The sequence below is a fragment of the Suncus etruscus genome, chromosome 3 (genome assembly GCF_024139225.1).
Source record: "Suncus etruscus isolate mSunEtr1 chromosome 3, mSunEtr1.pri.cur, whole genome shotgun sequence".
Classification (NCBI taxonomy): Eukaryota; Metazoa; Chordata; class Mammalia; order Eulipotyphla; family Soricidae; genus Suncus; species Suncus etruscus.
In genome coordinates this window covers 151,052,734-151,079,938 of record NC_064850.1, presented here as the reverse complement: position 1 = coordinate 151,079,938, position 27,205 = coordinate 151,052,734, and the positions used below count along the sequence as shown (strand labels likewise).

Sequence of the window (27,205 nt, the reverse complement as noted above, 5' to 3'; positions counted from 1 at the left end):
GACCAAAAGTCTTAACTTGAATATTAAAGAGATATGTTACCCCTCAACCTTTCAGAAGCTTTATGGTCTCTTTAGAAATAGGAAAATTGAGAAAGCACCTTCTTTCTGTTCACACGTCAAGGTCTCCTCTTATTTATCACTTGATTTATGAGAACTGTCTAAAGATGACGCTCGCTTTGATTTTTTTTTTCATATTCACCCATACCTCCATTTGACAGATCTTTTCTTCATGACTTATGAGATTTAGAAAATTCATCTGAAAGTCTATTAGATCCTTCAGTATCTCCATTTAACTTCTCTTTCATTTTAGCCTTTTTGGGCTTGGGCGCATCCAGGTCATCTGCAACACCATTCATTCTCTCTTGTTTCTGATTTCTCAGTTGAGTCATAATGATGTCTTGACTTCCTTCTATCACTCTTTTGTTTCTCCTTCTTCTGGCTCTCACTGTCCTCCAGAGGGGCCTCCAGCTCCATGATGTCCCCCCACAGCAGTTTCCCTGGCATCATTCGTTGCTGCCGTAGCCATCACTGTCACGGCTTCCCCTTCAGGCCACAAACACCGACAGGCAGCAGAGACCACAGTGTGAAAGGAAGTGAGGACAGGGGGCAGGGCGTCAGTGCTTAATTTTTATATTTTAACGATAAAATTTTATCTTTGTGATATTAGTTTAGAATTGGAAAAATGGTTGGAAAATTTTGCTTATATTATCAAACAAGTAAAAATAAAAACATAATGCATATGTGTGTGTGTATGATTGTGTGTGCCCACAAGAATTTACATGTGTGTATGCTGGTCTTATCTGTTTAGGAGGTATAGGAGCAGACAAGCCAACTAGCAATGAGTACATGTTGTGCTCAGATCTTGATGTCCCTGTGAGAAAGAATCAGGCCAGTTTCTGCTGATTTCTGGGCCAGGCTAGAGGGCAATAAGCCTGTTTGCTCATCTTTTATCAGAAGGAGGAAATGGTAAAAGAATGATGAAAACATGTCAAAAGGAAATAGCAACTAATTTGAAGGCGCTTCAAAATAAATATGAAGAATACCATAGCAAACCATGAATCAACACTAACAGAAATCAACAGAAAGTCTTATTGGAGTATTTTTGCGATTCAATGAAATTATGCAATATTTGCAAATATGCAGAATTACAAGGAAAAAGACCAAAGTGGCCTGACTGATCCTTCTTAGCAGTATGATCCCAGTGAACACCATTGTCTGCACCCAACACATTGCAGGCCACTTGGCATTAGTTCCATGATGATGTAGCAAGATGCCTAACGTTAATCTAGAAATAAAGAGATTACAGGAAAGCAAAGAGAACCACTCCAGGAGGAAACACAAAAGGTATGTGACTAAACTGGATCATTCCATAACCAAATATATATATTCTTAGAGCAACTGATGAAATGTAAATAGGCTATGGAGAATTAGATGATGTCTATGTGGTTTATAGAGGTCAGCTGTGGTTGGGCTGTGACTATGTGGGAGAGCTTTCCTATTTGCAGGAAACTCACATTCAACTATTGTGGTGATGGAATTATGGAGCAAATTACTTTTTAGTAATTCATGGAAAGTAGTGTTCTTTGTACTACTTTAAAAAATACTTTTAAGGGGTCAGAGAGATAGCATGGAGGTAGGCATTTGCCTTGCATGCAGAAGGTCAGTGGTTCGAATCCCGGCATCCCATATGGTCCCCCGAGCCTGCCAGGAGCGATTTCTGAGCATAAAGCCAGGAGTGACCCTTGAGCGCTGCCAGGTGTGACCCAAAAAACAATATATATATATTTAAATTGAAGACCAGAGAGCAAGGACAGTGGAAGGGAAATTTCCTTGTATGCAGCCAACCCAAGTTTGTACCTCAATGAATGCAGAGCCAGTGAGCTTGGGGGAACTGCTGAGTGTAACTCATAAAATCAAAACAAACAAGTTTTTAAAAATGATGGTGTGGGATGTTGGTAAACCAAGATGAGAACAGCAACAGTTGTTTATAGTCAACTATAGGGACATGGGATTCATTATATTTTTTTCCAGTCTTCTTTTGTGCATTAGAAAAAGAAGCTACAGGCACTGGAGATCTAGCTTATTAATCTAGTATGTGTTCTGTCAGCCTGGCTCTGTGGGTTCAATGTCCGGTACCACTAAATAATTAATCAGTACAAAGTGGCCTCAATATAAGATAAATTGAAGATGGGGAAGAGGAAGAGGATGGTCCACCAGGGTGTTCCTGGGAAGAAGACTAAAACATCCAGCTAAAGAAGCAAGAAAATTCTGACGGATCTAAAGACATAGAACACAACCATTGAGAAATAAAAGTAACTGTGAAAAAATTGAAAAAAGTTATGGAAGATGCACTGAAACTTTTCGTTTCCTCTGTAACATCAAGCAAGTATAACTTAGAATAGGATATCTCTAAGCAGCGGAAGACTTTGGCAGAGGAGAGTCAATTGATTTTCTTAGAACTAGAAATGAGACAAGGAAGACAGAGGTGAGGGATGCATTTTCTGAAGTATATGATTGTTACATTTTTTAGACTGACAAAGATAACATCTTACAGATGTTGCTTCTGCCCCTCTATCAGTGCCCCCAAGCTGCCTTGTGTTTCTCATTTCCTTGAAGCACTGTCTGGATCTCTAGTTCCCAAAGGGCTGTCCTGTTTTTATTTCTCAGAAAGGCCAATAAGAGCCAGACTGCTTTCTCTATTCTTCCTTCTCCTGAACACCAGTATTGACATATAGACCTAGGAGATGAGGTCACTGGATCCCTGTAATATATGAAAAAGTTTCCATAAGATTATTCTTGGAATTGTTGTATATAAAAAATATTTCCTTAGGATTGTTCTGTGACTATTGCCCCACCTAGGTGGGGGCGCTGTGGAGTTGGAAATAAATAGCTTGATGGACAGGGAAGAGACAAGAGGACTCTCTCTCTCTCTCTCTCTCTCTCTCTCTCTCTCTCTCTCTCTCTCTCTCTCTCTCTCTCTCTCTCCTCTGCTCCCCCCTCCGGATAAATATTACCAAGATCTTCCCCCCGAAAGGGGACAAGGGAATGGGAAGTAATTTCTTATTCTGGGGATTATTCGTGGATTCACAGACACCTAACAAAGGATTTAACAGCACAGATTCCCTACAGATCCCTAAATCACCTTCACAAGCATCAGAGGGATCAGGAGATTCCACACATACTCATAGGCATGGCCTGAATGGCCTAATCTCTGCTTCTTTAAGTCATTATCTTGGCTTAAAACAATCTTGTGGATTGTTTTTGTTTTCTTCATTGCTCTCAGAATAAAATAAACACCTAATCAATGTATGGTGTTGGATGGCTGCTGAGTTGTTGTAATTTTTTTACACCAGAGGGGCCCCGCAATGTGCTGTCACCCAGAACCACATTCAGGTCTACAGAATCCACAGAACACAATGGATTCAAATATACACACAGGGCATGTCTCAGTGTACCAGCCTATCAAAGCCCAAAGGATGAATCAGTGAGAAATGACTCAGAGAATAACTTTAGATACAAGAGGGCTTGACTAAATAATTCCGTAGATGTCCCCAAAAAGTAAAACCAGTATCCTGGACTCCATCTTAAATCTGTTTTTACAGATCTATCTAGTAGTTAGTTTGAGATTAAGGCCTTTAACAACCCCCAGGAAGCTCACACTCATTGCAATCATCGTGCTGCCCCTTTTCAAGTGACCTCAGAAGCCCCTGCTTAAACAAGGGAAGGCATCCAGGTTGGGATTGTCTGAATATATTTAGATATAGCCTGTTTTGCATCCTTCTTTCTCTGAGTAATCTGTTCTGCCAAGTTTCCCCCTTTATAGTCAGGGACAAACTAATTATCATGAAAAGCCAAGAAATAAATATTGAAGAGAACGTGTTCATCATCTATTTTGGTGTCCTCACAGCCAGGAAGTGACATTACATTTTTAATGAATTTTCTCATTTCCATTTTTTTTTTGTTTTTTTAGTTTTTGGGTCACACCCAGCAGCACTCAGGTTACTCCTGGCTCTGTGCTTAGGAATCACTCCTGGCAGGCACTGGGGACCTTATGGGATGCCGGGATTCAAACCACTGTTGGTCCTGGGTCTGCGTGCAAGCAAACACCCTACTGCTGTGCTATCTCTCTGGCTCCTCCATTTTCTTTTTAAATCATAATCTTACATACAATCAATTAAACTACCATCAGCTCCAACAAAGGCCTCCAGTTATTATTTCTGATTAGAAGTTTGTAGGTATGATTTGGAAATTTTCTCAAAGGTATTGCAAAACTTTCTCCCAAAATCAGTGTTGCTTAGGTGACAGAATGATAATACTGCAGAGAAGGTATGTTCAGTCATTACCCAGAATGCCATAAAGGACCCTAAACCCGTCTCAGGAATAATGCCTGAGCACAGAACTAGAAGTAACTCCTGAGCATCCTTGGGTATGGCCCCAAAGCAAAAGAAAAGAAAAGAAAAAGAAAAAGAAAAAGAAAAAGAAAAAGAAAAAGAAAAAGGAGCTATTGAACCTTATCCCTGCAACTTCTTCCTTCCTTCATTAGCTTAATACTTATGTGAAGGGAGAGTACACTAGTACAAAGATTTTTTTAAAATTACCTTTTATCTATAAAGACTAAGAAAGCAAAATCACTATTTTAATTTTTATGGATTAATACATAAACATTTTCAACTAAAATAGTTACAAAAGATTAGTTAGGTGTCTTCTCTATTTTCTTTTAAATAACAAACTTAATTCATAGCCTATGTTAATAGAAGAACTTTGAAAAGATTCCATTTAGAGAGCTTATTTGAAATTCTACATCTGTTCATAGCATGTGATTTCACATCACTCCAACTCACCTTCTCAAACTCTGTTAACTATAAAGGCTGGAGGTGATCAAGGCATTCACTTACCTAACAATGCTGATCAACTGCAAGTGTAAGTACTATGAAGTGAAAGGCACAAGACTGATACTCAAATAGAGATTAAGGAAGGGTATGAATCAGGGACAATTAATAACTTAGCAAGTAACTGATTTTATTTTTGGTAGTAAGTACTTGAAGGTAAAAATAAATTAGAGAACTCATTGGATTTTCTTTTAGAAAAAATAACAAGCAATTCTCTGACTTGGGATAATGATAGTTCATTGTAAAAGTCAGCAAAATTCATTTGTGGGATATAAAAAACAATTCCATAGTATGAGAATAATACCCAAAGACAATAGAAATGTTGGGTGAAAAGTGCAGTTAAGAGAAAGGACCACGATGACAATAATAGTTGCAAATGATCACTGTGAAGGAATTGAGAACCGAGAAGAAATGATATGCATAATACCCTTTCAGTAACAGTATTGAGAATCACAGTGCCTAAATGGAGAGAGAGAGAGAGAGAGAGAGAGAGAGAGAGAGAGAGAGAGAGAGAGAGAGAGAGAGAAACAGACAGACAGAGAAACAGGCAGACAGACAGACAGAGTGAAGTAAAATTTTGCCAGGGGGGCAGGCTTATTTCATGGGGGTTGGTTGGGTTGGGAGAGTAACGGGAAATTTGATTTGATATTGGGATGAAGGGAGGAGTATTGGCACGTTGTATGATTGAAACTCAACTATTAACAACTTTTTAACTCTATCTCACAGTAATTTAATAATAAAAATCTAAATTAAAAAATTTAAAGTAGGAGCAGGAGAGATAGCATGGAAGTAAAGCGTTTACTGTGCATGCAGAAGGTTGGTGGTTCGAATCCCGGCATCCCATATCGTCTCCAGAGCCTGCCAGGAGCGATTTCTGAGCATAGAGCCAGGAGTAACCCCTGAGCACTGCTGGGTGTGACCCAAAAACCAAAAAAAAAATTTTTTTTTAATAAGCATTACCCTATGATTCTGACACTCCAAATGTGTATACTAATCAATAAAGACAAGTTTCACTTGTGAATGTGAATGAAAAAATTCTGAAGAAAATACGATAACTAAAAGCAAACATTGCATCTCACAAGCATGTTTTTTGTTTTTATTTTCTTTTTGTTTTTGGCAAGGGGGCTGCACCTGACAGTGCTCAGGGGTTATTCCTGGCCGTGCACTCAGGAACCATTGCTGGCAGGCTCTGGGGATTATATGGGATGCCAGGGATCAAACCTGGCTGTGCAAGGCAAGCATTCAATGCACTGTACTATTGTTCCAGCCACACACACAGATTTTTTATACCGGATACAATATCAGAATATTAGCCTGAGGGACCAATGAAATAATATATAATGTTGGCATATCTTGCCAACAAGGTTCAATGAGGTAATAATTACTTCATTATGCATAAATTTCACAACAGCTGAGGTTTTCTTTTTAAAACTGGTTCACAGAAGTATGCCAGAAAGCAAAAAACAATGCCTGAATTTAGTAATTATTTATTAATCATTTGCTTGAATGAATGAATGAATGAGGTAATGGACTAATGAAATGATCTTGATTATGAGGATAAGGATTGCATTATTTTATTTCCATTTGAATAGTTCTAATTGAACCATCATGAAATACAATTATAAAGTTGATTATGATGAGTTTCAGTCATAAAATGATCCAATACCCATTCCTTCACCAGTGTAAATCCTGTCACCAATGTCCCCAGTTTGCCTCCTACCCAGCCTCAAGCCTACCTCTATGTCAGATTTCTCTCTCTCTCTCTCTCTCTCTCTCTCTCTCTCTCTCTCTCTCTCTCTCTCTCTCTCTCTTTCTCTCCTTACAGATATAGCACTATTTTTTCTGTACCTAGTTCTTGTCCAAACTATCATCGTCATAATGGTCCCTTCTTTGCACTCCCCTGCCCTCTTTGTGGCAAGCTGCCTATCATGCTATTTTTTTTTTTTTTAATATCCCACAATTGCATTCTCGACAAAAAAATAAAACCTTAGCCCCTTTTAGGTTGGAACAAGACAAGGGTGCCCTCTCATGGTCAATACTCGGAGGCTCTCTTTTTAGCATGGGGTAGAAGACAATTTGTCAAGACTGGATTAGAAGGCAAGAGACAAAATTGCTTAGGGTTTGTAAGAGCATAATCACTGCTCCAGAAAAAAACTACTGCAGTTGGCAACATTTCCAGGTCCAGATTATGCACAATTCTCACTTTGCAGCACTATTCTGGAAAAGTAGCCAAAAATAGCATATCACTTAGCACTGGAACTAAAATTAGACTTCAGGGAAGTATCCGAACAAAAGAAACAAACTTCTGAAAAGAATTTAAAAATTCAAACGAGGGCCCGGAGAGATAGCACAGCGGCGTTTGCCTTGCAAGCAGCCAATCCAGGACCAAAGGTGGTTGGTTCGAATCCCGGTGTCCCATATGGTCCCCCGTGCCTGCCAGGAGTTATTTCTGAGCAGACAGCCAGGAGTAACCCCTGAGCAATGCCGGGTGTGGGCCAAAAACCAAAAAAAAAAAAAAAAAAAAAAAAAAAGATTTAAACGAAGAATATATAACTAAGTAATTGGAGATCATGGATGTGTTATTTAATATTGAAATGTTAGCTGTCCCTCAAATTAATCTGTAGTTTCAATGCAAGGCCTATCAAAATGTCATCATGTATTTTGATGACTTGATAAACTGATTATATAGCCAGAGCAAGGAATAGAGATCTGAGAATCATTGAGACAATTTATAAAAGAAGAGAATAGACTCTTCCTCCTTTAAACATATATATTTGCATGCATAAAATTTATACAATCAGATATTAAGAGTTCAAGATATAATGATAAAAAAGACTATATAACAAAACAGGAAAGAACCAAATCAACAGAAAAGAACTGATACTCCAGAAAGAGCTGACACAGTAAACTTGTATATAATGAAAGAAATACCACTATTACTGAAAAAAGGTGAATTGTTTTCCACTACATGGGGTATTTTTTAAGTAGTGGGTCCCACTCTTATAGCATCTTCAAAAGTAACTTCAGGGCTAGAGCCCTGCCTTGCACACAGGCAATGAGGTTTGATCTCTAGTATCTCATTCAATCTCCCAAATCCACCTGGAGGGATCCATTAGCACAGAGCAAAAAGTCAGCGAGCCCTAAGCACAGCTGCCATGTGTGACCCCAAGCAAGCAAGCAAAGAAGCAAATAAATAAAAAGGAACTTCAGTTGAAATTTAGGAGTGAATATAAAAGATAGATGTGGAATATGATAGAAAAATATAGAATACAGTTAGTACATTTGTGAGGGACTAAAATTCAAAACTGTTTCATCAATAGTCCAAAGCAACAATTCAGTTAGATGAAATACGACACAGGTAAAATTATTAAGTAAAAATAGAGTTGGAGAGTTCTTTTGGGAGTTTAGTAATGAAATTTCAAGAGAATCCAGAAGATCAAAAGAGAACTATGGGAATTTTTTTTACAAGAGAGAGAACTATAGGGGAAGATAGACACATGTAATATACACGAGAAGCATGTTTGAAAAATACAATCTCAGAACTGCATGCCAAACAATGAATCATCAATTTCCTCTTTCCTTCAACCCAATCAACAAAGCTAGAAAGTTAATAGTCATGATGCAGAAACCTTCATACTCTGTGTCTGTGCTCTAGAGACCATCACGGGTATAAAAATAAACATATACAGACAAATAACTGCAACATTCCATGAGTAATTAAAGATGTAGGAAGCTCCTAATAGTCCACCCAAGAAATGGTTCAGTATATAGAACACATCTTGAATAGAGCTCAAAGACAGGCTAAAGAGGGAGAAAAGCCAACAAATTGGAATTTGTGTTAACAATATCATGTTTGAAAAGGTCTAAAATGCAGTGAGCTGCTGGTTAGATTCATGTAATTATATTATTAAACTAAATTCTTTTGAGGACTGTGATGGGGGAATTCAAATATATTCACTGATGGAAGATAGGCTCTTCAGCCAAATGAACAGAATTATTCAAACACAACTGTACTGCCAGGAACTGCTGAGTTCAGGAGACAATTGCTCCTCAAGTGAAATGCACAAACTAATGAATATACTCAGTCTTGCTACTACTTCAGGACATTTTATACCCTGAAACTAGCACTTATGCTTTTAGAAATATTTGAGATAAATATCAAAAATCCAGGAACCTATCATATCCTAATCCACTAAGAATGTCTTTGGAAGAAGAACTTTCTTAGATACTACATTCTTTATTCTAAAGAACATAAAAATGAAGGCTTCCAGTGTGGTTCCCAGTGATTTTCTACGTTTTATATATTAGAAGGAAAACTGTGGGACACACATTAGGCTTCTGTAGCTCTCTCTAACCCCCACTTACCGTGCCTTCTGGGTCCACGAGTAGCAGGTGTTTGGCCTGGCCATTGTGCATGCCTGTAAGGACGAAGGAACCTGGGTTGGTGGTGCTCTTTCTGACTAAGAAATCTCCATCTCTCTTCAGCAGCCCCTCAGCCTCCTTCCTGCTCATATCTCCTTGGTACCAAGGCTCTGCTTTCAGCTCTTCCAGCATCTTGGCATCTGGAGCTCTGGGTAAGACAGGACTGATGCACTCCACAGAGGCTGCCTTGTTCAATACAGGCCCCAAGCACTGGTTCTTGAGCGCATCTTCAAAAGGTTCTGTCAACAATATTTGCCAACAAGTCAATCCCAAGATGGTAAAGAGTACAATGCAAAGGCAGCTTTCATCAAGAAGAAAAACTTCCATCAAGAGTCAGTAGGACAAAAAGACCAAACACACATAGAGAGACATAGAGATAACTAGCTGGTAAAATAATAATTGATATGACAAGCATTTGAAAGCACAACCCAAATCTTGACATGATTTCTTCTGATGAGTTTGTTTTCCCAAGACAGCTGGGCATTATGCCTTATGCCAAGAATTGAGGAACAGCCTTTGTCTAGCTGATTCAAATAACTTCATTTCTGCACACTGTAAGAGGCTGGGTGTATTACATGCCATCTACTTTCTCTGGAACAGAAGCTAGTCTTTTGAACAAATCTGTTCTTTTCTGAATAAAATACTGCCAATCTCAGAGGAAATAACACAAAGGAAAAGGGAAACTGCAAATACTTTGATTTCATGCAAAACCTAAACCCAGCCCATCAACTCTAAAATCTGTGCAGCAGGGACATTTTCAGAAGAGAAGTAAACTGACATTTACTGAGTGTCTTTGTGTGACTTGTCTAAGGCTAACAGCTCTACCTTCCTTGCCCTTAATTTTTTTCCCTATGGAAAGTGCTCCTGTGTGTTTGTAGGAGCTGGGGTTGACTTCACATCCTTCAGGACATAGTTTGTACTATAGGATATGAATATGCTGTAAGAGTAATAAACACCATTCACAAAAGAAAGAGCTGCACATGTCTAACAATCTCAAAGCTTAATTTTTAGATGAAGGAATGTATAATAAAGCACTCTGTAAAGTGCTCCAAGAGCTATGTGAATGTAAGGTTTCATGATAATCAGACCACTGCCACTGCCACCAAACGTGGAAGGCACAGTTATCTCCTATGCAAAACCACTTCCCCAGAGCCCAACATTTCCTGCTTTATAACGTGGATCCTATAAATATTCAATATATGTTTCCAAGTTTAGACAAGTTTGCTAAATGTTGGTAGAAGATGGGCAGAAGTGGAATAAAATAATGGAATAAAATAAAAAAGCTCATTTATGTGTATTAAATTATTGCAGTTTAGGGGTGAAAAGGGTATTTAAATTATTAGCTAATTTTTCTATTCTTTATATTTGTAATTTTTGTAGTATATAGTTTCTATACAATTATCATCTATCACAATTACTATTATCAGCACCATTATTACTACAATTACCATCTTCATTGTCAACACTAGCATCATCATCATCATTTGTAAGTAAGAATTCAGTGTCTGGAAAACCACAGCGGTTCGGCTGAGGTTAAATGACATTTGTTGGGTTGATATTTTCTGATCAATCATAAGAATCATGTCAACCTGCCCTCACGCAAATACACTATCACAAATGCCAAATGAACCAGAGAAGTTGCCTTTCACTAGCAGTAAATTAGCTAACCTTTAGAGTTCTCCTTTCCTCCCTTATAAAATAGGCATATATTGGTTATAGCAATAATATAATATCTACCTGTGGAACTATTATAAAAATTAAATCCTAAGAATATAACTTAGGATAGAAATTTGTTTCATTTTAGTCTCTTTCCCCACCTTCCCTACTACCCATAAAGTATTTTTAAAAATTTTGAAAAAGAACTGTTAAGATATAAAACTTCCTGTGAATTTGGTTCATGAATGATCAGTCCATGAATGATGTAATTTTCCCAATCTATCCAAATGAGAAATGCTTGTAATTACCTCCTATATATCTACAAAAACTTGCCACCACTCTTCTCATGCTGTTTTATTTCGCATGCAACACTGGACACTATATAATAGTCAATAATTGTTATTTATAACAAAGTCCAATTTCTTCATATCAGTTGGACTTTGCCTTTTTCTCTTGTTCGTCTCCAGAAAGGAGCATAATATTTGACTTGCAGCAGATGAATAGTAGTAGTGAAAGAGGAAGAGAGCAAGGTGAAGTGAGCATGACAAACGCTTCACATGGTATGTTGCAATTTGTGTTTACTCTTGAATCTTGCTAATGTGTCTGGGAGTCTCGGAGGAGAGGGACTCTGTCATGTCATCTCAGCACAGTATTGACACAAGAGCCAATTGTTACTTGAGTGCCAAATCAACACGCATTTATTTGTGTATGTGGATTTTATCCATAGATTTACAAACTTTCCAAAGGAAAGTTAAATCAAAACAGAGGTGCACATGACATATCCTTCTAGTTAAAAGGCCTGTAATTTGGATGCAGAAACTGGCTAAACTCAAAGTCCAATTGGAAAAGTACAACTAGTCGTCGTCATTCATTCCCACCCCTGTAGCCCAAAATTCAATACTTGCACCGATATAAAAGACAGTATAAAAGGCAATCTCAAAAGAATAAAACCAGAGGAAAATAAAAACCCACTCATGTCAAAGAGGTCTTTGCGGGGGCTGTTCTCCGAGCTGCTGCCAGAGGCAGGAGCCGTCTGTGGCGGGAGGCGCTGAGTATTGATGTAGGTGGGCACTTCTCCCATGGGGACCGAGTGTGATTTTCCATCTGGCAAGCTGTAGAGGTCCAAGGACCCTGCAACAAGAAAACATGTCTCTTTCTCTTATGCTGAAAACGTAGTTCCAGCATCTACTGCTAATCCACTCTGTTTTTCACACAGAATGTTGGGCTCCATTAGAACATTCTCAAAGGCGCTCTTGACTTCAATCTCTCTTTCTCACCCCATCACTGATACTTGTATTCCGACGAGGACTCTTTCCAGTCCAAGTTAATGTGGCACCTGCTAGCACATACTTGGGACCCCCTTATGACAGCAATGATCCCTGATCCCACTCTACCCTTGACCCAAGCATATCTGTCTGCAGTAGAAATTGTCTGAACCTGCTTAGTCTCCTTTACATAGACATTGAGATCAAATCACAAATCTTATGCTAATTGTTTTGCCTTTTCAGGGAAATTCAGTGCTTTCTAAATTCTCCATTCTAATACTCAGTGGAAGGGCTGGAACTCTTTTTAATTTATTTATGGATTTGTTTTGTGATGTTGGAGACTGAGCTGAGGGCCTTAGTGCAAGGTAGGGGACCCATAACTAAGCCACTTCTTTTGTCCATTTAAGCAATACAAAGCCAGGCGTAGGACCTTGTTTCCTTTTATTAATTTTTTAATTACTTCCTCCAAACCAGGACAGTAGAACAGCAGATAGTGTTTTTGCCTTGCACTTGGCTGATGCAGGTTTGATTATTACCACTCTCTGTGGTCCCATGAGCCCTGCCGGAAGTGATGCCTAAATACAGAGCCATGAGTAAGCCCTGAACACTATTGGGTGGACCCCTCATAAAACCCCCAAACTTTAAAAAAAATAAATATCTACCCCAGTTTTTATTGAGGCATCCTGACTCACATGCTGTTAATGATAGTTTGATGCATGCACTATTGTTGCATCACGCACACCACCAGAGTGTCAGCTTCCCTCCAACAAGGAAAGATCCTGTTTGAGAAAGTATGTTTTAAATGAACTGAGACATTCATTCTCCTCAGAAATGGAGTAGGCTTTGAGGTTTAGGATTACTAGATGGTGTCACAGGGCTGAGAAATTAAATCTGGGTCCCAGTGACATCATCTGATGTGACTGAAGATTTGCAGAAGATCTGCTTCAGTCAGTCTGTTTCTTTCCAAAAGATCACACAGAGAGAGAGAGAGAGAGAGAGAGAGAGAGAGAGAGAGAGAGAGAGAGAGAGAGAGAGAGAGAGAGAGAGAGAGAGAATCTATCTGTGTCTGTCTGTTTGTTTCTCTCTTTCATCCTCATGGTCATCTGTTGGCCAACACATCTCTGGAAAAGGCTACGTTCACACTATCTCACACACTGTGAACAGCAGGATGTTGAAGACCCTTAATCTGGCAAAAAAAATGACTCCAGGATTTCTTTTCACCCTGATGGCACTCAGTCTGACATGGTCCAATGCAAATCAGTACTGCTTGAGCTCGTGGGTGATAGGAGCCACCAAGGCTGCATCTGGAGTTGCTCAGACTGTTCTGCAGAGCTGGAGATTGAATTTAGGGCCTAAACATAAAAGGCATGCACCTTTTGGGCTTTCTCCCTAGCTCCTCACTTGGGATTTATGCCTGATGATTTCTCAGATGATACTCTTGATCCAGGAGGAGAAATGCCCTGCAAGAAGTTGAACTAGCTTTCATATGTTATGAAAGTCATGGAGACAGTCCATAGCATACATATACCTTGAATTAGCCACAGCAGAGAACATGAAGTGAACATGAAGCAGGAAAGGGAAAGCCTTGATTTGTGAATCAAGTGTCTTCTCTGGCTCTAGACTCCTCGTGGAGTTGGTTCCACTTCTCTATAAGGCCATTGAAGCATGGGGTAAAGGATGGACTGTGTTGAAATAGGGACCATCTGAGCACTAGAGATAAGCAGGGATTGTGGGGATAGAATCAAGATGTCATGGAAATAAAAAAGAACTTTCTCTATAGATTGTCTCCTTCCACTAAAGAGGGTCAGAGAGAAGGCCACTCTTAAGCAGCATATGTGGGAAAATAAGTTAAGGATCTGTTCAGAGTCCCTAAGATTTGCTCAGAGTTGTTTTTTTGGGGGGTGGTGGTGGTGGTGGTGGCAGGGTACAGGCAGTGCACCATTACTGTTGGCCTGTAATTGGAAACCTGTGACATTCTTTCTCTGGGGAATTTTTTTTGCACCATCTAGACTCTACTTGGCTTTTTTTTTTTTTTTGCACCATCTAGACTCTAGTTCTAGGCTGTTCTAGGGTTACACACATGGCCTAGAGAAGGCTTGGTGAACTCCTTGTCTGCAGTGCGCACATGTATATATATTCCAACAAATTCTACAAGGAGAACTTTACAAGCTGCTTACTGAAAATTTAAGTTCAATGAATACTTTCCCAAAGCCAGCCCATCCCCACCGCAGATTATGCAAGCTCTGGGCCAGGGCAGGTGGGCAGACCACAGCCATAGACAGCAGAGTTCATTTCCACTCAGGAGAAACAGCAACCGGCATGTTAAGAAGGGACATTCTTACTTGTTCTATGGAAAAAGAGACATTGCTTTCAAATCAGAACTTCAGATGTATTAAGAGTTCCAAGTATAAAACTGCAGGGCAAAAGTTTGCTAATGTTTATTTGGCCCTGGCAAATTTCTTACATTGTCTGTTCTTTATCTCACTGAATTAACTTGAGTACAAAAACTAACTTATTTTTAAATAAGTCTGATCTATTTTCCAAAGAGCAAGTGTCTGACACCAATAATATGAAATAAATTATGTGTCCTAAGGGCCAGAGTGATAGTACAGTAGTTAATGCACATGCCTTTCCTGTGATAAACTGGTTTCAATCCCTGGAACCACACAGTCTTTAGAGCATCACTGGGTGCATGTGGCTTAGGACGATCCTAAGTCTGTCAGGGTGACTTGGATGACTCCCAGCACTCGAAGGAATATGTAGTATATGCCTAGACCACTGAACCACTGGGTCACTGAAGGTGGCATAATGGATTCTGCAGCACTACTTTAGAAGCCACCCCAATTTAAAAAAGTAAAATAATGCGTCTCTTTTAGTCTTCTGCAGTTACTATACATCATGAACACATGAAAATGTGTCTCTATTTTTTATCTGCTAGTTTTATCCTCTCTGAAATAATCTCATGTGGTGAATCTCCACAACTTGTCATATTGCCCAAGTTACAGGAGGATGGATATCTTTCAGTTTGGTTAGGGAAACATAAAAGTCTCCATGAGGAGGAAACTTGAAGTTTAAAATATTTACTGTCATTCTCTTTCTATCATAAAGGACCATAATGAAGAAAAATACCTTGAAGTTGAGCCATTAAATGGTAGAATTGATATGAATAGGATATTCATTCATTTGTTGCTCTACCTCCTTCAGATCCTGTGATGTTTATAGCTAAAACCCCAGAGCCCTTGAACAGACCATAGAAATGTTTCAAGGAAAAAAAGTTTAAAAGTAAAGAAACCATTTAAACTGTAAGTGTAAGGGGCCAGAGAGATAAGATAGCCCAGCAAGTAAGGTTAATGCTTTGCACATGGTGGACTGAGATTCAATTCCCAGAACTCCATATATCTCCGAAGCCCTGCCAGGAGTGCTCCCTGAGTGTAGAGCCAGGAGTAAACCTTCAGCACCCGAAACACAGAACATAAAATAAAATAATTTTTAAATAAACTATAAGTGTACATAAACACAGAGTGAAGAGAAATAATTAAGATGAGCCAACAGCAATTATATCTTAGTGAAAACTGAGTGATTTCTATCCAGAAAAGCAGGTGCTTGTCAATGGTTTAATATGGTGTAACAATGTCTTCCTAAGGTATTTCAAGACCTACAAATCCCTAGGACATCCCCAAGTCTCTCCACCTACCCTGCAGGAGCACATCACCTTTCTTGTTTGTTTATTTTCTGGAGCACCTCAACATGCTCTCACCTTGCCTCATGGATGTTGGATACCAGTCCTCACCAAATGGGTCTTCTAAGTGTCTTCCCTGGTAGTATGTTTGTTCTTTTCCTGAAAACTATACATACACATAAATAGACAAAGAGGAAAAAATAACTGTCTTCTTATTCCATATCTTCAAAAGCCAATTTAGAGGAACTTATCTGAGCTCATTGCATCCCCAGTGATATTAAATTCTAATTTTCTGGAGATTTGGGAAGCTTGTGGGTGGGGAGGAAAGGGCCACATATTGTCAAAATAGCACTCTCCTTTATATTACTCCCTCTGACTCTTCTCTAATTATGACTGTAAATCGAGCTTCTCTGCAGGCAGCCATATGATCCAACAGGTCCCCAAATAAGTTCTAGTCAGAGAAAAGCAATGTGTCAGAATATATTTCCCACCAACTCCCATGCCAATTCATTCCTTCTATGTTAAAGTTAAGGACAGTTGATTTCAGTCTGCCTTGACACTTCTATTGGTGTAATAATCATTCACATAAAGGAAATGGCATTAAATAAAACTACTAGTACCAATAATTGTAATAACTATGGGGAAATAGTCTCTAGAACTTTGAGTTAGAATAAATATCAATGTCATGAATAAAGTAGAAAAACTTATGAAAATTTCCTATTTTAATGACCAACCCCACTCTCTTTACAGAAAACTCAAAGTATATCAGACCTTTTAAAAAGTCTATTACTCTCTCTATGTCTCATTATTATCATAATATGAAGGATTTTTCTAGGATGGAGATATTTCCTCACTCCAATATGAAGAATTATTTTAATTCAAAGGCTTTGACTCATGCCTTGTGATGTTAAAACCAAAGCCTCTCCAATTTATTTTTTAGTGAAATCCAAGGGGAGAAGGGTTTTGAGTCTTTCTAGCAAAGACTGGGGAAAACAAGCCTGAAAATAAATTCTGTATAGAAGCAAAGCTACCTGGACAGCATCAGGGGCCTGGGGCTTTGTTTTCAGGCGTGTATCAGCAAATCCTCCAGAAGGGGGTGTCTTGCTTGAAATGTTGTTGTAGTAGGGATGGTCTGAAACATCGCTCTCCTCTTCTGTCCAAGGATCATCCAGACTCTGCATTCTGTTCAAAGACATTTGCAAAAGCTTTAGCTGAAAGTTAGCTTGCAATTAAAACCAACAATGCTGCAGGCTGAGGTAGGGAGCTTGTCTGGCATGCAGCTCACCCAAGTTTAATTCCTGACACCCTGTGTAGTCCCCAAAGCCATTCCAGGAGTGATTTCTGAGCTTAGACCCAGGAGGAAGCCCTGAGTACAACTGCATGTGGCTCAAAATTAAAAAATTAAAAAACAATGCTAATGTCTATTAGTACCTATAGTCCCAGAAAAAAGTTTGCTTATTACCATTCTTCAGCCATATAGATTTTGTGAACGTTTCTGTTAAAAACACCTGCCTTCCTGATAATTGTAGTTTTGGGGGAAATTCTAGTTAAAGATGAAATAGAAAAAAGAGCCATCCTCTTTTATTGAGGAAGTAAATGTTAAATAGTTAAGAATTTATGTGTAAAGATACTCAAATATTCAGGCACAGGAGTATTTCTTAAGCCATGAAATCTACCCAAACAAATCAACTTTTTAAATATTAAGGTTTTGTGACAATGGGGTTGACAGAGCAAGGAACTAAAAAAATTCTCTCCTCCTCAAAAACAGCAAGAAAACTAGCTAAAGTCCCTTCCCTTCCAATCTAGGCTGGAGAGGATATACATTTGTCCATGTCACCCAATGGTCCCCCCCAAGCATCACTGATTATGGTATTAGAGATCTTCAAGCAACACCATAGTGACCTTGGTCATCTCTGGCACTGCATGGCTCAAGCAGTATCATATCCTTGGCCCTTTCCAGAATTGCTAGCCCAGCTGGCTAAGAAATTAGACAGGGGTCCCTGAGCCATTATATATAATGGTAGTTGGCATTATAACCTACACTTTATTTGCCCTGGTTTTTGAGCCACACCCAACAGTGCTTAGAGCTACTGGCTATGTGCTCAGGGATCACTCCTGGCAGGCTCAGGGGACTTTATGGGTTATGGGAAATTGAACCCAAGTCAACGATGTGCAAGGCTGCTCCTTACCCACTGTCCTATTGTTCTGGCTCCTAACCTGCGGTTTTACCTTCCCATCTCCATAGTAGTTTTGAAAACCAATAGCCATAGTCACAGTCAAAATAGAACAGGAGAAAGCAGAAGAGCTTAAAATCTGCTTCAAAGACCTACTCCTGAAAATAGTCATTCTATGACCCATTCTGGTCATCTCATAGAATACCACACTCCCAAGGCTGACTATTTAATCCAATTCAAAGCATACCTAGAGGAAAAAAAAACTTTCTCAAAAATAGAGACAATTACTTAACAGCCTGATTTTCTGAGGCAGTGCATAGTGTTTGGAACAAAGGGTAGGTTAATTAAAAATTTAAAAGGAAAAGTTGGAAATAATATGTTGATGGGGTCTTTGATAAATATCAACATGCATCTAGAAATCTGTGTTTATGTCTCAAGCTGTGTGAATGCTCAGAATACTTGAAAGCAATCATTTTTTCCCCTCTGGCTGATCTAAGACCTACACAAGCAGTTAAAAAAGCCAATGTTTAATTGCTTGCTAGAGTATTCATGGACTGCCTCAACATAGAAAAAGAAACTCTCAAAAAATATTGAGAGCCAGTGAAACAAAGCAATAGCAGAGAAGCAGAGTGCTTGCCTTGAATGTGATCAACCCAGGTTCCATCCCCAGCATCCACTATAGACCCCGTACACTTTCAGGAATAATTCCTAACTTCAGAGTCAGGAGTAAACCCTGAGTACCACCTGGTATGGCTCCAAAAACAAAGATTGGGAGCCAATATTCCCAAGCACCTAAGGAAGCCAACCCCTAATCATTAGTTAATGAATAAAGGAACTGAGCAGTGTTGTAAATGGTTTTATATAACAAACAATATAGCTTTTCTAGAGTCCATCTAGAAAACTCTAGCATTAGTCTTGCAACCACAACTGATATCAAAGTTGTCAAATTATAATATTTAAAATATCTGAATATAGGGACCAAAGAGATAAGTAGTAGCTGTAGTACATCTGATCTAGCTTTGATTTCTAGCACAACATAGATCCACCAAGAGTGATTCCTGGTCACAGAGTCAGGAGTAAACTCTGAGAGCTGCTGAGTGGCCCCCAAAGCAAGAATAGAGAAATAAAATGTGCAGATACAACAAAAATTACAAATATTAACATATGACACAGACATAAGGGAAGAGGAGGAGGGAAATCAATAGAATCAGTAGAAATTATCCATAAGAAAACTCAGATACTAAACATAGACAAAACTTGAAATTTGTTATTTTACACATGATCTGAGAACATAAGGAAACTATATGCCAGAAGCTAAATGGGAGAAAATAGTGCCTTACCAAGTGGGGAATATTGATTTAGAGATGGGAAAAAAATTCTGAATTGCAAATTTTAATTTTTTCCTCTCTTATTTAAAAGTCAATAGAAAACAATTTTTATAATTATCTTTATTTAAACACCGTGATTACAAATATGATTATAATTGTATGATTACAGTCATGTAAAGAACACCCCCCTTTACCAGTGCAACATTCCCACCACCAATTTTCCAGATCTCTTTCCTCCCCAACCCCCCCCCACACACCTGTACTCGAGACAGGCTTTCTACTTCCCTCATTCATTCACATTGTTATGATAGTTTTCAGTGTAGTCATCTCTCCAACTGCACTCATCACTTCATGTCATGAGCTGCACCTACCAGCCGTCATCTCTCTTGTCTCTGAGATACTGTTAAAATTTCTTTCATTTTTCTTAAAGCCCATAGATGAGTGGAACCATTCTGAGTCTTTCTCTCTCCCTCTGACTTACTTCACTCAGCATAATAGATTCCATGTACATCCATGTATAGGAAAATTTCATGACTTCATCTCTCCTGATGGCTGCATAGTATTCCATTGTGTATATGTACCACGTTTCTTTAGCCACTCATCTGTTGAAGGGCATCTTGGTTGTTTCCAGAGTCTGGCTATTGTAAATAGCGCTGCAATGAATATAGGTGTAAGGAAGGGATTTTGTATTGTATTTTTGTGTTCCTCGGGTATATTCCTAGGAGTGGTATAGCTGGATCGTATGGAAGCTCAATTTCCAGTTTGTGAAGGAGTTTCCATATCGCTTTCCATAAAGGTTGTACTAGACGGCATTCCCACCAGCAGTGAAAAAGAGTTTCTTTCTCTCCACATTCCCACCAGTACTGCTTGTTTTCCTTTTTTGTGATGTGTGCCAATCTCAGTGGCATGAGGTGGTACCTCATAGTAGTTTTGATTTGCATCTCCCTGATGATTAGTGATGTTGAGCATCTTTTCATGTGCCTTTTGGCCATTTGCCTTTCTTCTTTTTCAAAGTGTCTGTTCATTTCTTCTCCCCATTTTTTGATGGGGTTAGTTGTTTTTTTCTTGTATAGTTCTGTCAGTACCTTGTAAATTTTGGATATTAGTCCTTTATCTGATGAGTATTGGATGAATAATTTCTCCCACTCAATGGGTGGCCTTTGTATTCTGGGCACTATTTCCTTTGAGATGCAGAAGCTTTTCAGCTTAATATAGTCCCATCTGTTTATCTCTGCTTCCACTTGTTTGGAAAGTGCTGCCTCCTCCTTAAAGATGCCTTTAGTCTCAATGTCCTGGAGTGTTTCACCTACATGTTGTTCTATATACCTTATAGTTTCAGATTTGATATCAAGGTCTTTAATCCATTTGAATTTTACCTTTGTACATGGTGTTAGCTGAGGGTCTGAGTTCGCTTTTTTGCAAGTGGCTAATCAGTTGTGCCAACACCACTGGTTGAGTAGGCTTTCCTTGCTCCATTTAGGATTTCTTGCTCCTTTATCAAAAACTAGGTGGTTATATGTCTGAGGAACCTTCTCTGAGTACTCAAGCCTATTCCACTGATCTGTCTTTATTCCAATACCATGCTGTTTTTATAACTATTGCTTTGTAATGCAGCTTAAAATTGGGGAAAGTAATGCCTCCCATATTTTTTTCCCAAGGAGTGTTTTAGCTATTCTAGGTTGTTTATTGTTCCAAATAAATTTCAGAAGTGTTTGATCCACTTCTTTAAAGAATGTCATGGGTATCTTCAGAGGAATCACGTTAAATCTGTACAATGCTTTTGGAAGTATTGCCATTTTAATGATGTTGATCCTGCCAATCCATGAGCAAGGTATGTGTTTCCATTTCCGTGTGTCCTCTCTTATTTCTTGAAGAAGTGTTTTATAGTTTTCTTTGTATAGATCCTTCACATCTTTAGTCAGGTTGACTCCAAGATATTTGAGTTTGTGTGGCACTAATGTGAATGGGATTGTTCTCTTAATGTCCATTTCTTACCTATCATTATTATTGTATAAAAAGGCCATTGATTTTTGTGTGTTAATTTTGTAGCCTGCCACTTTGCTATATGAATCTATTATTTGTAGAAGCTTTTTGGTAGAGTCTTTAGAGTTTTCTAAGTAGAGTATCATGTCATCTGCAAACAGTGAGAGCTTGACTTCTTCCTTTTCTATCTGGATTCCCTTGATATCTTTTTCTTGCCTAATCACTATAGCCAGTAATTCCAGTACTATGTTGAATAGGAGTGGTGAGAGAGGACAGCCTTGTCTTGTACCAGAATTTAGAGGGAAGGATTTTAGTTTATCTCCATTGAGGATAATATTTGCCACTGACTTCTGGTAGATGGCTTTGACTATATTGAGAAAGGTTTCTTTTATTCCTATCTTGCTGAGAGTTTTCATCAAGAATGGGTGTTGAACCTTATCAAATGCTTTTTCTGTGTCTATTGATATGACCATGTGATTTATACTTTTCTTGTTGTTTATGTTGTGTATTATGTTGATAGATTTATGGATGTTAAACCAACCTTGCATTCCTGGGATGAAACCTACTTGAATGATCTTCTTGATGAGGCACTGGATCCTGTTTGCCAGGATTTTGTTGAGGATCTTTGCATCTGTGTTCATCAGGGATATTGGTCTATAATTTTCTTTTTTGGCAGCATCTCTATCTGGTTTTGGTATTAAGGTGATGATGGCTTCATAAAAGCTATTTGGAAGTGTTCCTGTTTTTTTTTTATTTCATAAAAGAGCCTGGCCAGGATGGTAGTAGTTCTACTTGAAAGGTTTGAAAGAATTCATTCGTGAATTCATCAAGGCCTGCACTTTTGTTTTTGGGCAAATTTTTTATTACAGTTTTAATTTCCTCAATAGTGATGGGGGTGTTTAGATATGCTACAACTTCTTTATTCAACCGTGGAAGATTATATGAGTTCAAAAATTTATCCATTTTGTCCAGGTTCTCATATTTAGTGGCATAGAGTTTCTCAAAGTATTTTCTAAATACCCTTTAAATCTCTGCAATATCTGTAGTGATCTCCCCCTTTTCATTTCTAATATGCATTATCAAGTTTCTCTCTCTCTTTTGCTTTGTGAGTTTTTCCAATGGTCTATCAATTTTGTTTATCTTTTCAAAGAACCAACTTCTGCTTTTGTTGATCTTTCGGATTGTTTTTTGGGTTTCCATTTCATTGATTTCTGCTCTCAGCTTTGTTATTTCCTTCTGTCTCCCTATTTTTAGTTTCTTTTGTTGATCATTTTCTAATTCTGTAAGCTGCGTCATTAAGCTATTTATGTATGATACTTCTTCCTTCCTGATGTGTGCTTGCAAAGCTATAAATTTTCCTCTCAGTACCGCTTTTGCTGTATCCCATAGGTTCTGATAGTTTGTGTTTTCATTGTCGTTTGTTTCCAGGAAATTTTTGATTTCTTCTTTGATTTCATCTCGGACCCATTGGTTGTTCAGTAATAGGCTGTTTAATTTCCAGGTGTTAAATTTTTCTTCTGTGTCCCTTTGTAGTTCACATCTAACTTCAGAGCCTCGTGGTCAGCAAAGGTAGCCTGCAAAATTTCTATCTTTTTGATTTTATGGAGGTATGTTTTATGTGCCAGCATGTGGTCTATCCTGGAGAATGACCCATGTACGCTGGAAAAGAATGTGTATCCAGGTTTCTGAGGATGGAGTGTCCTATATATATCTACTAGGCCTCTTTCTTCCATATCTCTTTTCAGGTCTAGTATATTTTTGTTGGGTTTCCATTTGATTGACCTATCTAGCGTTGACAAGCCTGTGTTGAGGTCTCCCACAATTATTGTGTTATTATTGATATCCTTCTTCAGATTTGTCAACAATTGTATTAAATACTTTGCTGGTCCCTCATTGGGTGCGTATTTGTTTAGGAGAGTGATTTCTTCCTGCTGTACAAATCCCTTGATTAGTACATAATATCCATCTTTGTCCCTTACACTTTTCTGAGTATAAAGTTTGTGTCATCTGATATTAGTATGGCCACCCCCGCTTTTTTAAGGGTGTTGTTTGCTTGAATGATTTTCCTCCAGTCTTTGATTTTGAGTCTATGTTTATTCTGACTATTCAGGTGTGTTTCTTGTAGGCAGCAGAAGGTTGGCTTCAGTTTTTTGATCCACTTCACCACACTGTGCCTCTTAACGGGTGCATTTAGTCCATTGACATTGAGAGAAATAATTGTCATGGGATTTATTGCCATCTTTGTGTAGAAGTTTGGTGTGTTTTTGTTCTGTCTTGTCTTTAGAATAGATCTTTCAGTTTTTCTTTTAAGGCTGGTTTTGAGTCTGTAAAGTTTTTGAGCTGTTGTTTATCTGTGAAGCCATGTATACTTCCTTGAAACCTGAAAGTGAGTTTTGCTGGGTGCAGTATTCTTGGCGAAGCATTTATTTCATTGAGTTTTGTCACTATATACCACCACTGCCTTCTGGCCTTGAGTGTTTCTGGTGACAGGTCTGCTATAAATTTCAAGGATGCTCCCTTGAATGTAATTTCCCTTTTCTATCTTGCTGCTTGCAGTATTCTATCTCTATCTGTGGGATTCATCATTGTGACTAGGATGTGTCTTGGGGTGTTTCTCCTGGGGTCGTTTTTAGCTGGCACTCTTTGGGCATGCAGGAGTTGGTCACATGTTTTCTTTAGCTCTGGTAGTTTCTCTGTGATGTTCTTGACTATTGATTCTTCCTGGAGATTTTCTTCTTGGGTCTCTGGGACTCCAATGATTCTAAAGTTGTTTCTGTTGAGCTTATCAAAGACTTCTATTTTCATCTGCTCATATTCTTTAAGTAACTTTTCCATTGTCTGATCCTTTGATTTAAGGCTTTTTTCCAATCTCTTCTGCTGTGTAAAGTTGTTGTGCATCTTGTCTTCCAGAGCACTTATTCTATCCTCAGCTGCTTTTAACCTGTTGGAAAGCTCATCCATTATGTTCTTCAATTTGTCTACTAAGTTTTTCAGACCTGTTATTTGACCTGATATTTCAGTTTGGAGTTTTCTGATTTCTATCTTCATATTCTCTTGATTTTTACTAGTGTTCTGATTTATACTTTCTTTGAGTTCTGTGAGCAACCTCCATATTTCTTCTCTAAACTCCATTTCTGAAAGACTGCTTAGGTGGTTGGCCATTGTTGGGTCATCAGAGTTTCCATCTTCATTCTCTATGGCTGAAGTTGGTCTGCGTAGTTTCCCCATTGTCACGCTTATGCTGTGGGTTTTTCTACGTGTTGTGGTGGTATTCATTGGCTAGGTGGAGTGCACGACTGCGAAGCGAAGTGGAGTGGTGCTTCATGCTCCTCTGCTTCTACCCCTTATAGGTGGGCTTAAGGGGGCCAGCAGAGTCAGCTTTATCTGCAACTTTGGCCCAGAAACACTCACTTCAGCCAAGCCAAGCCATCAGGGGATGAATGCCAGAGAAGATCAAAGTTCCCAGGTTGAAGCAAGCCTGGGGAAGCCCCAAAAAGTCTGCCTAGCTTAAGAAGCCCAGCACTCAGCTTTATCCACAACTCCAGCCCGGAAACACTCACCTCAGCTGAGGCAAGCCGTTAGGGGATGAATGCCAGAGAAGATCAAAGTTCCCAGGTTGAAGCAAGCCCGGGGAAGCCCCAAAATGTCTACCGAGCTTACCAGCAGAGTCTGTCTTATCCACAACGCCAGCCAGAAAGACACCGAAAACAATTATTATTAACTTATGCTAATAAGCACACAGTATGCAAATATTGCATCACAATATCAAGGTACTGTTGAGCAGTAATGAAACTCCTGGTGTAAAATCTTTATGCACTAATAAAATTAATTTGGTGTTAATGTGAACTAAATTTCTATAGATTGCTATATTAATTGCCATTCCAGGATATGCACTATGAAAATTACTTTGAAAAATAATAAAGTAATTGAAATAATGCATTAAAATTAATATCTAAAGTTAATTAAATTAAAATTTAACATCAATATCTAAAACTGGATGCTCACAGCAAAATTAAAGTGAAGTTTATTTTATTTAATTTAAGTTGTTAACTTAAGTTTAACCTGTCAATTTAACTTAATTTAACTTAACTTGTTAATAATTAACATTTATTAAACAATATATACTAAAATTAACTCAAAATAAATGAAAGACTTGCATAGGATCTGAGCAAAAACCAAGACCACTAATTACAAAAGACTGATTACAACAGTGATGGAATAGAACTTCTAGAACTGTAAAAAAAAAAAACAAAAAACAAAAAAAAAACTCTCCTAGCCTTCATCCTATGACCAAATACCAAGATCTCTAACTACAGAAGCCCGATGTTATCATCCACAACAGAGAGGAAATTTTCCTGGCACTATAAAACATCTGTCGGGTGTGAAAATGAGCATGTATGCAGCCTGTAGTTGTTCCCATGGCAGTATGCTTCGAGGCGGAGAAACCTTGTATCTCTTAGGCCAAGGGAATTCCCTTTCTAATTTCCCTAATACTTACTGTGCTTTTGAAAACAAACAAACAAACAAACAAAAAGAAGAAACACAAACCTTTTTAAGTAGTTGCTGGTTTATTTGTTTGTTATTGGGGGAGTTGTGTTTTGGGGTTTTTGATGTTTTTGTTGTTCTTTTGTCTTATTTTTGTTGTTTTGTTTTGTTTTGTTTTGTTTTTGTTTTTCATAGTTGCTGGTTTTGGTTTCTTATTTGTTTTTTAAATTTTTGTTGCTACTGCTTTGTTGATTTTTTGTTTTGTTTTGTTAACTTTTCTCCCCCCCCCCCTTTTTTTTTTTGGTTTTCTGGGCCACACCTCTTTGATGCTCAGGGGTTACTCCTGGCTAAGCGCTCAGAAATTGCCCCTGGCTCGGGGGGACCATATGGGATACCGGGAATCAAACCGCGGTCCTTCCTTGGCTAGAGTTTGCAAGGCAGACACCTTATCTCTAGCGCTACCTCTCTGGCCCCTTCCCTTTCTTCTTTTAAATTGATATTTACAACACCTAGACCAGGGGTCTTCAAACTATGGCCCACGGGCCACATGCAGTTCGCAGATGATTCTGATCTAGCCCGCCAACAGTGAGCGCTGTTTGGTTGCCAAGATACCTGCCAGCATATACACTCAGTGTCACGGTTTCTCAGGGATGACGTCAACCGCCTCCGCCCACAGCATGTTGTGTGCTGGGATGGTGGGCATGAGGGCAGTGTTGAGAGGGACACTGATGCGCCCTTGCACCTGGCGTGTTGCTGATGACATCACTGGAGGGCGCTGGATGCCGCATGGCGAGGAGTACCACATGTGGGTGACTATATGATGTAAAAAGGTGCCTGCTCCACGCCCAGGCAACGTAGTGTCTGTGTGTTGTGCCTGCCTGTCAGTGAGGTTTTCCTCCACTCCCTCCACTGCCAAAGGTCAGTCAAAAGTGCCATAGAAATAAATTTTTGCCAGATGGGGGGTTCTGCCCAATTGGGCTGTGGGTGACTCATATGAAAATTCTTCTTTGGGGATGGTGAGGCGTTCAGTGCTGAAATCAAAGTTAGGGGGTGGGCGGTGGTTGGGAGGTTAGGGGTTTGGTGCTGAATTGCCCATGTGGAAAATTAGGGGCTCGATGCTGAAGCATTTTAAAGGGGTTACATTGAAATTTTTATATGCATTTTGCAATTCCTTTTCAGTGTTCACATGCTGATTCCGAACATATCAATTTGGGCATTATATAGGGAGATATAACTGAACTATCAGGGACTGAGCTGGTCTGCTTAGAAAAGCCTGCAAGGGGTAAGTGTTCACATCAGGGACTAATGGGGTTCATACACTGTG

General features: G+C 38.9%; 1 protein-coding gene across 1 annotated transcript in view; it reads right to left on the bottom strand.

Moving 5' to 3' along the window:
• The window catches only part of SHC3 (SHC adaptor protein 3), a 168,558-nt gene that overhangs the window by 6,989 nt on the left and 134,364 nt on the right, over nt 1–27,205 (bottom strand). The window contains exons 8-11 of the mRNA XM_049769558.1: nt 16,943–17,093; nt 15,990–16,077; nt 11,940–12,098; nt 9,255–9,550 (exon numbers count right to left, since the gene is read on the bottom strand). Coding sequence (XP_049625515.1) covers nt 9,255–9,550; nt 11,940–12,098; nt 15,990–16,077; nt 16,943–17,093 — 694 coding nt within the window. The remainder of the gene's footprint in view (nt 1–9,254; nt 9,551–11,939; nt 12,099–15,989; nt 16,078–16,942; nt 17,094–27,205) is intronic.